Here is a 16,503-nt window from a genome sequence, read left to right on the forward strand (position 1 = left end):
AATAACACCACTTATTACCCAGTCTTTACACTTCATCTCCACGCTAACTTTTGTATCTTAGTTTTTTTTTTAAAAGTGATTAAGACTTTTTTACTGGAAGTAGATTAAGTGATTGATTAGGTAAATTTTGTGTGTGAATATCTTAGCCAGTGCAGGCAGAGGAATTGATTGTGTAGTCAGTGTTGAACTAGACTTGGTTGAGGGGAACAGTGGTGTGTGAAATATTTATGTAGGGAATTTTTAGCCAGTGCTTTATGGAATGCCATATTCACTGATTGCTTGGTGGAGAACAGGAAAACTACTCGGGCCGAGGAGGAGCTTAGACGAAGACTTGATGTGTTTCACTCTGGTGATTGACTAACTGTGAAAAAGACGCGACTTGTTTAGAGATCATTAGTATTTCAACAGATTTGGGAAAATGTTGTAGACTTGAGGAGTTTCATCTTACAAGACTATATTAGACAGGTAAGTGTTGTGTGTTTAATTGTGTTAACCTTACCTGTCATTTGGAAACTATTTGTCATCTCGTACCTGCGGACCAAAAAAAAAAAGAAAGATAAAAAATAGTTTGGGATCTGTTGTTCTCTGATAAAACATTCGTAGCTTTGAGAAATTTACAGGTGGACGGATTCGTTATTGATAAAAGCTTGTAAGAAAAATTTTAATTTTGTCCAGCAAACACAGGGATTGGATATCATCTCTTTTAAGACCAAAAATGATGTATGTACTATAACACTTAATTGATGATCATGTTGCATGTTTGAAAGCTATTTTAGTAGCAGGTAGTAACAAAAGCTTGTCAGACCGACTGCATGTACCGCTGAAAGGTTATGTGATTACACATTAAATTTACATACATTTAGGGCCGATAACCTTCAAAGTGTAATTCATTGTTAGATCATTAGAAGAGCAGGGAAGTGTTGGCATGCTCCACTAGAAGTAAGTTAATTGTGGTATGTTAGGCGCTAGATTAAACAGAGATAAGACAAGGGAATATAACTACCAAGACAGTGTGTGGGATCCATTCTTCACTAATAGTTCATCATCTCGCGGATATATAATGTTTTATGCAAGAGAGCTGGCCCGCTTTTTTGCCTTGCTGTTTGATAGTGCCGGTGAATGTAAATTAAAAGACAACATGACATTTGAAGCAGCAGGAATTTCTGCTACTTGTATTAATTAGTTTTTTATTTGTGAAACGTTCTTTACTTGCCAAGATGAGTCTCGATTGCCAAAGAAAAAGGAAAATTATGTCTCTTTTTTCATTTTGTGTAATTTGAGTACTCCCATAATGTTAGAAAAAATTTGTCAATGAGACAAGATTGTAACAACCAGCTGACCTGTGAAATCTGCATAATTTTCATATACATTCACAGACCTCATTAGCATACCCATTTAAAGAAATTTGTATCAATTAAGTCCTTATAGTTCTTCAATTAAATACATGGGTAAGGTTTATTAAGTGTTCGAGTTTTTGGTTGGTCATTGAGTCGAAATTAATTCCTTGTTAATCCGTTTTATGATTTGTAGTCATCTAGAGTTGTGAAACTTAATGTCTTAATTGTTTTGCTCTTGAAATAACAAACACCTCCTGCCTTATTGTGCTTGGCCATTGGCTGCGTAATCATTCACCCCAAGTAGAAATTGGATATTTCCTTTCTTGTATTGACTTATTTTCATACTTCTTAATCTTCAGGCAAAACCATTTGCTTGTCGAGATTTTTTAAGTAGCTCTTCTTAAGAACTGCCGATGTCGATTTTAGGAGTGATTTAATTCTTCTTCAATATTCTAAATGCTGCAATTCATATTGAATAAAACAGAAGTATACAAAATTGATTTACAGATTTGTGTACATATAAAACCTCAGTGAGAAGGGCATAGAAAGTCTGACTTTAGATGTTTGATGTCTACACACACTTAAGATGAAGTAGATTTTTGGGAGGGGCTCATCACGGGGGAGAAATATGTAAAAGGATGTATATATAGAACATTGGAAATTTTAGTATAATACATTACGTAATCTTTTTCCTTTTAGTACCACTTACTCTCCTTTAGAAATCTGTTTATAAGCTGATGGCTGAATAACAAAAGATAAAGAATTAACTGTTCGTATCTAGACAGAGAAAAAAAATAATCTGTATGAAAAATTGTTGAGGAACCACATAGGCAACCTACAATAAAAAGTCAATTAGAGGAGTAACTTTTGACTTGTGGGTTCCTTTGTGGAGAGTCCCTAAGAGCTGGTCGCTGTGTGGGGGTCATAAAACCGTTGTTGTTCTGTTGCTGCTTTACCTTTAATTCTTTCCTTGGATCATCTGATAGCGATCATGTCCTAATATGGTTAAAGGCTATTAAATGGATATTTGCTGAATTTAAACAGTGTTATTTGTCTGTCTTTATCCAGGCAGAAGTAAAGCCCAGCATTGATTCCTGTTTGTTTAAATATTGATATGAGGAATCCAATGGTTTGCTGCCTGTGACAGCCAGGAGAAAATTCAAACTCTTATGGCCCTCCCATGCATTGATTTATTGGTTATTAGTAAGGGTTAAAGGTCGAGGGTCAGTTGGCTTTTAATGCTCCCTTTGAGATTAATGTTGGAGATAAACTATTGGTGTGAAGATCTGGACAGTGAAAGGCATACAGCGAGGGAGTTCTCCATGTCTTCGCTGTAAATTCCAAATTAGCGTTGAATGAAGTTTTCAGCCCCATTGTGGCGAGGTTAACATCACCTGTCTAGTGTGCGGTGTTCCTACCTGAGACATTTTTACCTGTCAACAGTCCACACTGGGGTGTGCATATTGTATATCTTGTGTCTGCTTAGTGGAGTGTGTGCGTGTGTAAGTGTATGTGTTAGGATTATTACCAGTTTTTTTGCCCAGTGTGTTTGGAGTATATACATTTAGGATTAGCAATGTGACTCAGAGAGCAGATAAAGGAATTGGGCTTTATTGTTAAACAGCCAACTAGCATGTGAGGTAAGGATTTTCTCTTGATTTAAGTAACAAAAGATTTAATGTCTTGTTCAAAAGAAGAAGATTTTATTTTGGTCTAGTTGAAATGTTATCAGACATATTGACTGAACTTTTGAGGGCTATCACAGCACGTTGATTGTGATGTGTAAAGTAGGAGTCTATAACTTGATCTATAAAGTGTAGAGAAGTCTTGTCATTGACAGATGCGGACAAGTTACTGTACATAATTAACCATTACCGGCAGCCATTAACAACGTATAGGCCCATAATCAATTTGACTGGTTCCCCCATTCCACCACAAATCATATACATGCTTATCTTAATCACCTGCTGCTGTAAAAAATCTCAATACATCCTAATTATTTCCACTGATCTTTACGAGCTTTTGCAAGTTATAAATTGATAAAGGGAAGAATGGAGATGGAATGCACCTGCGGAACTTGCATAGAGATAGAATGGTGCTCCATGCTCACTGGGGTTTATAAAATATTCTGCCTGGACTTATGGACTTGTTATTAGTGTGCCCTGTGCTCATTACCATAAGAAAAATACACGAGACCTCAAGCCAGGCCAATTTATATCTTTAAAGAGTGAATGGCATTAGATAGATTTCTTGTGGTGTTGTGTTTTATAGCGCAGCAGTGCTTGGAGGAAAATAGGCAACCCGCCTCTTTGGGATCAGGCTTTGAATGTTTATTATCTGACATGCTTCTCAATGGAAGGAAATTCAGAGATCTGTAGCGCGATACTGTGGCATATGTGTGGTGCATGAATGGCGCTAAGATGCAATTGATGTTGGCTTCATCTAGAACAAGAGTGATAACACAGCAATGTGTGTGTGCTGTAATTGCTGTAAATAATTGGATTTCAATTAGGGGTCCCCCACGGGTATGACCAAAAATTTAATTATTTATATGGTGTATTCAGCAAAACTTTTTTCTGAAAGAACAAAAAATCCTATATTCTCATAATGTTGTACATGCTCTATGTAAAAGTGTTGTCAGGTTCTAATCAGATCCCAATGTGTGCATAACAGAGGAAGATTTAATTACCTATGTAAATAAGATACACCTGTGTGAAAACTGATGTCTGCTGGGGATATACTGTCTATCTGACCAGCTCAACAGGTAAATGATATATTACACTGTGTGAAACAAATTTATCTCTGATCTCCCAAGGGACATGGCTCTCCATATTGTGTGAGAGGAGACCTGGCTGGTCTGCTGATCTATAGTAGATAAACCAGCTAATGTTTGGAACCTGTTGGTTTCAGTGTAGATCATGACCAAGAAATCTATAATCATTAATGGGCCTTAATGTTGTGATAAAGGATGTTTCTTCTGGGTTATTTTGAATATACGCGTAGCTTGCTATTTACTTGGATTTAAAAAGCAACATTTGTCTGATATTTGACGATGTGAATGAAAATCATTCATTTGTTAATGTCAATGACAATTACTCATTTGTTATTATGAATTAAATATTACATAATGAATAATTCAATTAAGCTGACAATCAATAAATCTTGAAGGAAGCACATTTTTTTTGGATTTGTTTGAATGGAAATAGCAAAGTCATAGTGACATTTGCCATATTTGATAGAGATCTTAATTGGTAAAAAAAAATAAAAAAAAAAGAATAAATGAAATTGAACTTGACCTTGCATCCTGCGAGGGAGGTGGATATGGAAATCTTTCATGCTATGATCTCAGCGTATCTAGTTGAGCATATTTGATAAGCAAACTGTTCCTCAGAAGGTTTGGAATCAGATTTCGCCGTACCTGACAGGGTTACATAACTTGTGCCATTTCCAGTTTTTATTGGTTTTGTCTATCGGGCTTACTTAATACACATTTTAAGATTTAGCCGTTAAAAAGAGACCCCTTTGTAATTGGTACAGAAATAATAATCTAATCTTTGTATTTGAAACTTAATCTGTGTAAAATTGACATGGGCAAAGATAAACTGTTATTTAAATTAGGCGAGTTAAATCTTGAGCATTGAAAGACGCTCGATATTTATCAGGTAGGGTATAAAAGCCCAAAATGATCTGTCAAATACCATTATTGCTGAATGATATCGAAGGAAATTGATTTTTAATAAGCTTTGGTATAAAGATCTGTACTAAAACTTCAAAGGTTGAGAAATAAGTAAGCACTAAAGCTACTCCTTTTTGTCATATGTATAATTGGACCCTATACATATTTACTTAGAGAGAACAGATCAAGATAGAATTGATTTTTTTTTTATATTGAAAAGAAAAATAGGGTAGACATTCCCTTTTATGTTTTTTTTTCTTAGAGGAAGCTCTTACATCACATCATCTGTATAAAAAAAAAAAAAAAAAAACATTCCGGTAAATCATAATATAATAATACATTTGAGTACTTCTGAGATATTTTTGTATAAAAAACAAGGACATCTATACTGTTTCAGGATCTCTAAGTAAGTTTGTTGTCCTCTCTATTAATCTGATAACAAAGAACCACAATGTACCAGTAAGTGGCATGATACAGTAGTTTATTTTTTCTTTTAAGTCCACTGTACACCTTTATCTCTCAGCTGTTTCTCCATATGGAATTTGTTTGAAGAGAATTTGTTCTAATCAATATTTGAATCACTGGTAGTTAGAAAAAAACCTTAATGATGTTTGTATTTTGTAAATAAAAGTAAATTTGAGTTGTTAGAACTGTGTATTGATTTCACTGTTTCAGCTTGTTAACAATTTAAAAAAAAATTACCACTTAAAAACATCGCTATCTTCAAGCAGAAATGGTTTTATCAGTAGCGGATTTCAATGTTGATATCAATGTACGATTTCAGTGTTTTGGAATTTTGTGAAAAGCACTGCATCTATCTTTCTGCTAACTGTAATAGGTGGTGTCACCTTGCAATAGATGTGAAATTTCATCTTGATATAGATGGTGAAATATTGTACACAGAATGGAGTTGATAGCCCAGGAATACACTTGAAATGAGGAAGCTTTTAAGGTGGTGAGAGCGGGTGATTGTATAACAACTTGTTGCCAGGAAAACACTTGTGGAAGTGTCAGATAAACCAGTAAGGACATATCTCCTGTTGAGAGTTCAGCTGTGTACATGTACAGTGCAAGTCTTGTCCCTATGTTTTGTTAACAGTTAATTCATGCTAACTTCTCCGGCTTTGTTTCAGAAGCTTACACTTTGAGTTGAATAGGGAAACCCATTGTGAAAGGTTCCTTAGATCTCTGGTCACAGATTCTGTTTCTGATGAGAATTATTGACACAGAAATGGATGTAGTTAGATAATGAACGGTAACATTCTTGTTATTCCAGGTACTGGCAGAGATTCGGCCTTAAGTGATCCAAAGATCAAGAGCAGGGAACTCTTTATCTCCAACGCCTCCGATACCTACCCAGTAAAAGCGCTAAGGTATGTACAAAGTACACAGTGTAACGTACATGTAGCCTCCACCAGTGCTCTCTCTGTCTGCAATAGAAGTTCACTAATACAGATAAAGCAGACATCATTCATTGAAATTTCACGATCATATTTATAAGCTTAAGATTTTTCTAATTTCATGTTTTTAAATTTTTTTATTGCTACATGCTTTAATGCATATATCAGTGATAGGGAACCTGTGCTAAAGCTAATGATGAGAATATTGTGGTTACGATGCTGCTTAATACGTACGTGTGTGATGGTGCTTTAAATAACTTGGAATACATGGCACTTGCTAATCCTGAATCATCAGCCATTTATTCAGTCTAAAATCGCTGCTGTTGTGTAAATGCAAGAACATGTGACATGTCTGATTCAGGTGCAAACGAAATCAAGTTGTGATCAAATTGGGCATACAGCACCTCAGTACATACAAATTAATAACCCTTTGAAATGCCTTTCTGCACGTCAGTCAATTTTATCAACATTAAAACTCAATTTGCAGAAATTATGAATCTGTGAAATTGATCGTTTTTCTATACTTTTGCTCAAGTATTTGCGGTAAAGATAATTACAAGAGAAAAATGTGAAGAATTTACAGCTTTAGCTCATGAAGAAAGCATGTGATCTATTACTTTGATATATTGCTAGGTCAGCTCTCAGTGCAGGATACATAAAGCACGATGTTTGTCAGCTGTTATTAAATAAGCACCATTCTCTACGGAACACTTGATTGACACTGGTTCATTTTACGTATTAAATTCTCAATAAATTGATCCCAAGTGTTAGCTGTTCTTATGTATACAAATAAAATAACAAAAAAAAAAATCAAACTGCTCATGGTTGAAAAAAAAAAAGGAAATTGAAAAAGATTTAAATTCACTCGGTCTACTTTTTGTCCTTGCAGAGGAAAGTGTAAGGTTGAGCACTTCCAAGACATCTATTCTGCGAAGAACTTCAACCCACGAGACGATACCTTTTTCTATGTGTTAGAATATAACCCCAAAACAAAGAGACTGGCCACCACGCAGGGGGAAATTCGAGTCGGTCCGAGCCATCAGGTGAGCAATTGACCTGTATAACTTACCTGTGTCATAGTGTATCTACACCTTGCACACAAAAATGCATTTTTTTGTCAGATTGCTGAAAACGTGACCCTTTCAGGTTAGGATTGTAGAACAAGCTAAGTGCTCTTGTATTAGATATCAGCTCTCGGTGAACAATACCCTGTTACTGCAGGCTTCAACTATTCTGTATCATTTACTGACAAAACAGTCAAATATCCAGATTTTAACAGGGGAGTGAGTTTGTAATTGAACCGTGCTATCAGATACTAGATAAAGCAATCACTAACAAAACCCAAGTTGATTTCAGACACATGATTCACTTAATAATGAGATGATACTGAAGTTTTTTGGGGGTGGTAAAATGTTTTTAGTTGTAATAGATATTTTCCTGAGATGAGATTTTTAGTGTGGTGGAAACAAATTATAGCTTCAGATAGAGAAAAACACTGCCTAGAAAACAGGTCCCTACGCTTGTCAAAAATGATGAGGTGAATTCCAAGTGATAAACATAAAGCAGGTTTTCATGCTTGAGAAGAGATAGCAGTTATTTTGGGGAGCACGATCGAGTTACAAATCCATTTTATACAAGTTTTCTCAATTACCTGTTCAAAGCTGATTATACAAATTCATGTTAAAAGCCAATCGTCGGGGTGTCAATTTCCCATCCACCTTATGAATTGGCCTATTTGATATGTATGGAGATTCTGCTCTGTCCAATAAGTGCCCAAATAAGTTGAAGAAAATTGAATTTAGAGGTGAAAACAACCTATTGACAAGAGATAATTTGTTAAGGAGGTAATTTAGAACACTTTAAGGTCACTTTTACTGGTAAAGGCAGAAGCACGTGACATGGTACGTGTAATACATCAAAGAACATGGGAGGTTTGTCTTCAATGAATGCATATAGACAGTGAGAGTAGATCCAGGCTTGATTGTGTTCCTTATCTAAGTGTGTAAAATGAAAAAAAATTTGATTAAACAACTGAATTTTTTTTCCTGATGGATGTGTATCATTATTAAGTTCAAGTGCGGCCCAAAAAGTATAATTTAACAAGTTTTTTGGCATTTTTACAGACAATTTTATTAATAATTGCTGAAGTTTGTTAAGATATTTTTATGTGCGTGCTGGCTGTTGGTTTAAGGCCTGCGCTTACCATGACTGATTTTATGTAGCCTTATATTTGCATTATCTAAGGAATGTCTAACAAGATTTTTGTCTGCATGGTGCTTTACTTTATAGAAATCTCTTAAAGGCCACACGGGTCTCGAAAGCTTACAGAGATATAAACCCTATATTTTATTGATGTAATAAATGATTTATGAGGGTGTTGATTTTATGAAAATTGCATTTAATACTTAGACAGGGTTCTAATGATAAGTGGTGTACCCATAGCAAGAAGGTAAACATTTCAGCCAACTCTAATGAACATCTTAATTCCTTAAAGGTGTTATTTTGAAAGTAAAAAGAGTCTGCAGTGGGCCACCTTTATGACTTGACAATTGATTTCCGAGCAATGAGAAAATGTACACAGTAAATATCACCTGAACATTTTTGTCAACTTTGAAGTATCTTTTGAAATGTGTGTTTAAGGTTTAGCTTTACGAGTGTTTGATGTATGCACAAGACATGTGACGGCTTGTTTCCAGGGTAAGGTTAGGGGGGACAGGCTAAGATTTCCTGGGTAATGTCTTGAAAAACACATCTTTTCAGATATGACATCAGCCTTTGTTTCTTTTTTTTCAAAGCCTGCAGATTATGTTAACTTTTTATGATCGTGTTAGGAATATGTTGACTCTCACAGATTGATTCCTCAATGATGGTCCCTGGCTGAATTAAGTATCACTAGGGAGGGAAATCAAATAACTGTTGTAGCTTTGTAAAACTCTGGGGCTGATATGTACAAATAAAGAGTGATAAAATCCTCGCTTATCTCCTTCCTCCTGCCGTGTATATCTGGTACACAGCGTGCTGCAACATCGCTGCAATCCTACACAAGTTGATAGCTTCTTCCTCTGATGGATTTCATTTCTATGTAAAAATGCCAGATAAGCTGATAACTAGACAAATGTAGTTTATTTTACAATGCATTTTTCAGTTGCAGTATTGATTCCTATCTAGATCAGTTTGCAGGGGGCAATTTGTGGGTATTAGAATAGCAATGCATATATGAATTTTGATGATGAGTTCACCACTTATTCATCTTATACCTTTGTGTTTTATGTTGTATCAGAAGTCCTTCATCTGTTATTAATTGATGTTTCTGGATTTTTTACGATTAAAAATATCAATTTTTTATTGACTTTACTGCATTGAAAGCAGCAGCAGTTATTACTTGATGAAATATTAATGGATGCTTGAAACAAGGGTCATTTTCAACAGATTTTAATATTTGAATTGATCATCAGATTTTAATACATGCATGTTTTTAATTTGATTATTTTTACAGGCTCGGCTGCCTGAATTCAGGCGAGATGTCCTCCCTAGCCAGATGCCGGAGAATCCCGAAAGATGGGAAGAACTCCGCTGGCGTCCATTTTCTGTTGGAGATGGGGACTTGATGATGTATCTCAGGGCAGCAAGGTGAGAAAACTGAAGATGTCTAGACTCCTTTAGTGAAGTCAAGCTGGCATATATGTATATACAAAGGATGCTTTTAATCCAATTCCCATATATGTATTTCCTCAAGATAAGCTAGATATCATTGTCGTATTGTTTTTTTTTTTGGACAATTTAAGCTTGTATAAATGTTTCATGAAACAAGCTTTAAGGGGAAGAGAATTTAATCTCCAACATCCAAACGATGAAGAGAAGAAAATACATAGCTGAAAATGACTACTAGGGGAAAAATATGTTGTTGGAGATTGTGCTTCCTCAATGAGATAAAAGTTTGGCTGAAGAGACTTTAGATGACAAGTCTTATTGAGAGTGCTGAGAGAGTTAATTGAAGTGGTATGGCTCAGGGCTTGAAGAGATGGTATTGAATTTTGTAGAAGCGTGGCTGCCTTTGCTGGGATGTGTGATGGAGGGTCAACAGAAGACGGCTGCCAGGCGGCATCAATGGACGAAACAACCATCAATGCCATGGATACGGTTTGTCATTTAATCACACAAGTCCGCACATTACATTGACAAATTTGGGCTACTTGACTAGATTATTCAGACTAAAATTGAATTACTAGTGTGAAAACTTAGCACACGGCAGATAGCAATCTGTCAATAACCAGATGAATATTTTAGAGGCGTATGACAGATCATTTTTCCTATTATGGTACAGAGAATCTTTTTTCCCTCTCGCGTATCATGTAAATGATACGTGTAATTGTAAATGACACAACTGAAGTGAAATCATGAATTATTAAATGGAAAAAAAGACACGCACGCAAAGTTGCTAGTAAATGAAAAAATATCTTTATTTTTTCATAAACAGCTCCATAGATGCAATTACGACCACGGAAAGGCTCTTCAGGCATTGGTTAAGTCACCTGCTCTCCGCAGCATCGAGAAGAAATGGACCGAGGATGAGCTGGTTAGTATATTATAATAATTGTTTTTTACGAAATATGCACCCGGCCTCAGGATCATGAAGCATTTTTAGACTTAAGTCTTAATTGCAATCTTTTATAAAATTATAATATGTCATAAAATTACCCTTAAACTTTGTAACTATCAACATAATATACAGACACTTTCCAATAGCATTTCATTTTTTCGGTGTTGTCAATCGCAAGGCAATAAGACAGTGTATAAAATTTGACTTAAGTCTAAGCCTGCTTCATGATCTTGGGGCCATGTTAGTACATGTTGGATAATATTTAGTATTGAAGAGTTATAGCCACAAAAAGCCTTAAGGATTTAATCCTACAATGGATACTGTAAAGAGTTGCAGTGGTTAAAATTGAATTGTAAAATCTTGCAACACTTTAACACAAAGAAGTTTCTTGTTTAAAATTGGTATTTAGAGAATATTTAGGCAAATGGGGTCACAGGTTATGCATTGAAGCAACATGTTTCTGAAGCAAGCCAGATGAATTATAAGACCCAAGGTTGTAGCTATTCAGTACGTGTATTATTAATGCATCTGTGAAACGCGCTCACTTTTATGAAAGACATGTTTCTGTGAGATTGACATATAGAAGTGGAATGATGAATTGTAATTGATAATGTCATTGAGTGCCCCACCAGATTTAATTACTCATGCTGTATCTATATAACTAATTATCATTTTCATTCTTAATTAAACTAGCTTTGTTGATTGCAATTTATTCCTGATATCTTTTTTGGTTTTAATTTACATTCTAAGTAATGGCTGTCAAGAGTCTTTAGGTCAAATTAGTGTTCATTTGAATAAACATTCGGGAAGCTGCTAAGATTTGTAATGTAGCATAAATAACTTGTAGGTTTTTTTAAAACCCCTTCTGTTTAGAATGTGACTTCCACCACATGTACATGGTGCTTTGATTTGTCTGCAATTCACTGTTCTTTATCTCTTCCGCTTATTTGATGTAAAAGATCCAGATATACAGCCTACAATTTGAAGCTTAAGTAAATATTGTCAGTTTTCATGTTGGAAAAAATTGTTGTTTGAAAGAGATTTATTCTGTAGAGAAACATGGACAGAAAACAGATTCACAGATGCCTGAAGCGCCCAGCAAAGAAACAAACACTGGAGATAAACTAGTCCGTCCCTCGGTGCTGGCTTGCCACTCATTCCACCATTCTGTTGCATTTTCCATTTTTCTCAGTTTTCAAAACAAATTGAATCTGTCTGTATGAGTTTTGTGTGGAAAGCAAGCTAGGCAATCTCTGTGTGATTAATTCCTCGCAGGGAAGATGTTTCTTGTGTTGTTGCAGCAGCTCCAGTCATGGGGGGAATACTGGATGATAAACCTCAGAGGCCAGCTATCATCACAGTGTAAATTGACGTCTTTCTATTCATTTCAGGTCTTAGTACCCATAGTGAAATAATTAAACTAATGTGAAGTCTATCAAATAAAAAAAAGTGGCCCAAGCAATGGTTATCAGATATTGCAAAGCCTCTGTGTTTTAGCCCACTGATAATGAGAAGGACTTTTTTTAAATTTTAGAATAACACTCGATGAGACCTACAGCTTTTGTGTCAGTAATTTAAATTCATAAAATTTCCTGTAGTGGTTGGAAGTCTACTTAGCTACCCTTTAAGACACCCTTTTATATGATAATGTTCTGGGCCATGTTTTTCTTCTGAATGATTAAATGAAGGCAAGGTGGGAGAATGTGGTGTATAAAAGCTATTGGCTCTGCTCTTGCTCATAAAACGCAGGAAATCTAATAGATTTGTGCTCCCATCTTTCACTGCGAATCAATAAAGATCCCAGTCACTGACTTTAAAAAGCAATTAGGATCTTGTAAATTATGGATTTTATCCATTTCCCATTACAATTATGTCTTTAGAACATGCAAATTTAGCAATCGTACTGTATTTCCTATCAGAACTTTCATTAGTTAAATTTTCACAGATTCAATTTGATCCTTTGTGATGAGGTAGACTTATTGAATTACAAACCAATAATTCCTAAGTGACTGAAGTTTCAAAACAGTCTGAGATTGCTCCGTTTCTTTTTTGTTTAACTGTTATCACAGTATGGTGTTTTATCCACTCAATCTCTGTAGATTGACATAGACATTTTGTGTTGGTTATGGTCCTTTGTTAGAACTGAGGGTATTGTTTTGTTTTGAAATAATACCAGTAAATATCATTACTAGTATTTATTATTTGTATATGAAAGGAAAAGGATATTTCTTTAACAATGGGCTATTTAAGCTCAGACTGCAACATCTTTCTGAACTCATTAAGAGCTTTCAATCGCCCTTGTTCATAGGAAATGTCAGTGGTGTATTTATAGACAAATGTACTATAAATCTTATCAGCAATGTGTATATAACAGTTCGCTCCATTGGTTTTCCTAGAGAGTGTGCACTTGATTATGACAAAGATTTATTTATGAAAATGAGAGCATTAAGTATTGTTTAACATTGTGATGTACCTTCAGGATTTAATTAACATAATTCCTGCATTTGGGAAAATTATTAATGTCATTCCTCAGTTGTTTACTCTCTGTGCATGACTTGACCTTTTCAACGGATAATTCCTTCTTTATAGCAAGGTGACAGTAAATTCAAGAAAACTCTTGTCTTATATTGTATCCCTTTTCAAATTAATATATGTAAACTTTTCAGTGTTGCCAGAAATTACCAGTTAAGACACCTCTTTCTCTCTCTCTCTCTCATAGAAAAGTTTTATAAACTCTGTCACTCTGCAATTTATTTGAGTGCAAATATGTATTCTTTGGTCTTTCTTGTGTCGGGTATTCATGAATGCATAAATATGAAATATATAAAGCAGCATAATTAAAGTGTTGAAACATGTTGTTCAATTGGCTTTTACCGGTGGCTATCAAAAAAATGTTTATTTAATGTAATTGAAGTGCTGTGGGTGATAAAAAGAAATGGAAAGTTAAAAATCCAAATAGACAAAATATGCTTATTTCGCTAGCTCAACATTCCAAGGTCCAGGTATCAATTCATAAATGGCCCAAAAAATTATTACCTGATAGGTTTTGTCATAAAGAAATTGTCTTGGGATAACCATTTTGTATGCAAGGAAGAAGAAAAAAATGCCCAAATTAGGACTTAATTTAAAGTTAATTTTTTTTATTCTTCAATGTAGTGGATTATTTCAAGGTCTTTGGGGATTAATGTGTTTGAGTGATTTTTTGAGGCAACACAGCATGGGTTTGATTTCCTGAGGCGTAATTCCTAAGATTTAAGCCACGTAATCTGTGTATACCCTGCTCCATATAGGATAATAGCTTGCCAGACAGTTTGGTGTTTAATAGCTATAAATAAGGATTAACAAGTTTTAGGACACTTGATGTTGGTTTGGTCCTTTAGTTAAATCAAGTCATTAGAAGTGACTTATCAAAAGCCGGTTGGGTGAATGTTTGGAACAAGTTTTGTATGTTGATAGAAGATGTTTAGTGTTTTCTATAACATTGCCTATTGGTTGATGCAATGTTTAGTAAAGGCAAGATAATTTGTACACATTAATGCATGCCTTGCCCTGTAACAGCATACTGTTTCTGCGATTTTTCTGGCATACCTGGTGAAGATATACCTGTGTGGAAGGCTTGACAGGTGTAGAGATATGTCTACCTGAGGGACGGTCTCAATATCAGTCTCGATAACTTGGTACTTTAGACACTTAGCCGTAACCAAATGTATGCAGAATAAAAATGCAATGCATTGGTTACATGGAAACACATGCTCCCAGATGAAAAACTATCAGCTGGTTTGTTCTCACCTTTAGCTGTGGTTTAACAGGTTTTGGACAGCGCATTAGTAATGTGTGCAACATAATAAACACACAAAAAGAAGAGTTTTCACCACCTATAACATGTATAGCCTATATATATGTAGATTTCATAATCTGTCAAAGTATGTTTTACACTTTTTTACCCGGTTCTTTTCTGTTGTAGAAACGTTTTGTGAAAGGTCTACGAACGTATGGAAAAGACTTTTTCAAGATTCGAAAAGAGCTATTGCCAGCTAAAGAAACGGTGAGTTTTTTTTGTTTTTTTTTTCAATGATAGACACTAATTTGAATATCTCAATAGAGGTATGAATAAGATTTTGCCCATTGAATTTACCCCTACAAACTGTTACAAATTGACACAACATCGATATGCAAAAACATGTGAACATCAGATCCCACGTAATAGATTTAGTTGGTTTCATTGACTAGGGTAAGGCTGGGACAAAGAATAAAGTTATATGTGAATGGTGTGACATGTGTACATGATACCATACTGATTTATCCAGCAAGCCTTAAAAACTTCAATACCATGTAACAAATTGGCCATCTCACAAACTTGTTCCTTCTAACAGTGATAACCAGACTTCATTTGTCACACTAATGGCTGAAGCTAATGAACTCGTACATCCAATACAGCCAGTGAAGCTCTGCAAAATGTTTCACTATGAAATTGCATAGTGGGAGAAAATGTTGAATATTTCATAGCGGTTCCCTGATTTTCTTGGATATGGGACATCCAATAATGAATTGGTTGGGTTTATCTGTTTCTGTAGGGGGGAAAGTGTTCATCTGTTTATTGGTAATGACTCTATGTATATTTAATACGATGGGCTTCACATATTCCTTATGTGTAAAGTCAGCATAGATGATTTCTTTACACAGGGACCAAATTAACAGTTAAAACATCGAATGAATATTTATGAGGTATTCAAAGAGATCAATGGCTGTTGAAATACATTAATGTAAACTTAGTCAAGTTATTGCTGTTTTATGAGATTGTTTTTAATATCTTTAAAGGATTACCCTAGTTTGCTCATTTCAGGTTTTGTTAACATATGAAATTTTGATGTTTCTATAATGAGACTGGCAAATTTTTCATTGCATTATGGGTGTATGATTTTCTCTCTACGATCGTTATCTGCCTCTTTCTGAGATTGGTAACCACCCAGACTGTAACAATAATTGAAAGTTGAACAGCTCAGAACAAAATAAATGTAATGGATTATTTCTGCATCTCCTACCAATCTCCATGTTCAGCAACCCAGGGGTAATTGCTTCAACATGCCGGTATACAAATATATCAACTTGTTAAATATGTATGAAGTTCACTTTTACAAATTGAACTTGCGACCATATTGTGCAGCTGTTTGCCATCTCATTCCACACACATGTTGTGTTGAATAGGGAAATCAAAGCCACAGGTAATTCTCTTTCATATCCTGTATGGATATTCACCAAAGCAGACTTTGTATTTTGGGGGGAATTCTTTTTGTGTGAAATATATTGGTGTTTGAAGTAGTCATCTTGTTGCTTTTTGTTGGCTAGGACTAGTTGTATGAAAGATATCAATTCTGGGGTTTGATTTATGATTTCTGTGACTGGTCTGTTAAGTCTTGCAATCCAGAGGAAGAGAGAAATGTCATTTTAAGTTGTTGTGATCAGGCAATCTTTTGTTAAGAAATCTCCTAG

General features: G+C 35.0%; 1 protein-coding gene across 7 annotated transcripts in view; it reads left to right on the forward strand.

Moving 5' to 3' along the window:
* Positions 1-16,503, forward strand: part of LOC128189706 (arginine-glutamic acid dipeptide repeats protein-like) — a 67,478-nt gene that overhangs the window by 31,313 nt on the left and 19,662 nt on the right. For 4 of the 7 annotated variants that reach the window (XM_052861422.1, XM_052861424.1, XM_052861423.1 and 1 more), the window contains 6 exons: positions 6,290-6,386; positions 7,303-7,456; positions 9,910-10,043; positions 10,454-10,553; positions 10,891-10,989; positions 14,978-15,058. In XM_052861422.1, coding sequence (XP_052717382.1) covers positions 6,290-6,386; positions 7,303-7,456; positions 9,910-10,043; positions 10,454-10,553; positions 10,891-10,989; positions 14,978-15,058 — 665 coding nt within the window. Of the gene's footprint in view, positions 466-2,152; positions 2,978-6,042; positions 6,189-6,289; positions 6,387-7,302; positions 7,457-9,909; positions 10,044-10,453; positions 10,554-10,890; positions 10,990-14,977; positions 15,059-16,503 lie in introns of those variants that run through there. The other 3 variants (XM_052861425.1, XM_052861428.1, XM_052861429.1) reach the window with 3 other exon arrangements.

Source organism: Crassostrea angulata, chromosome 6 (genome assembly GCF_025612915.1).
Source record: "Crassostrea angulata isolate pt1a10 chromosome 6, ASM2561291v2, whole genome shotgun sequence".
In the NCBI taxonomy this organism is placed as follows: domain Eukaryota; kingdom Metazoa; phylum Mollusca; class Bivalvia; order Ostreida; family Ostreidae; genus Magallana; species Magallana angulata.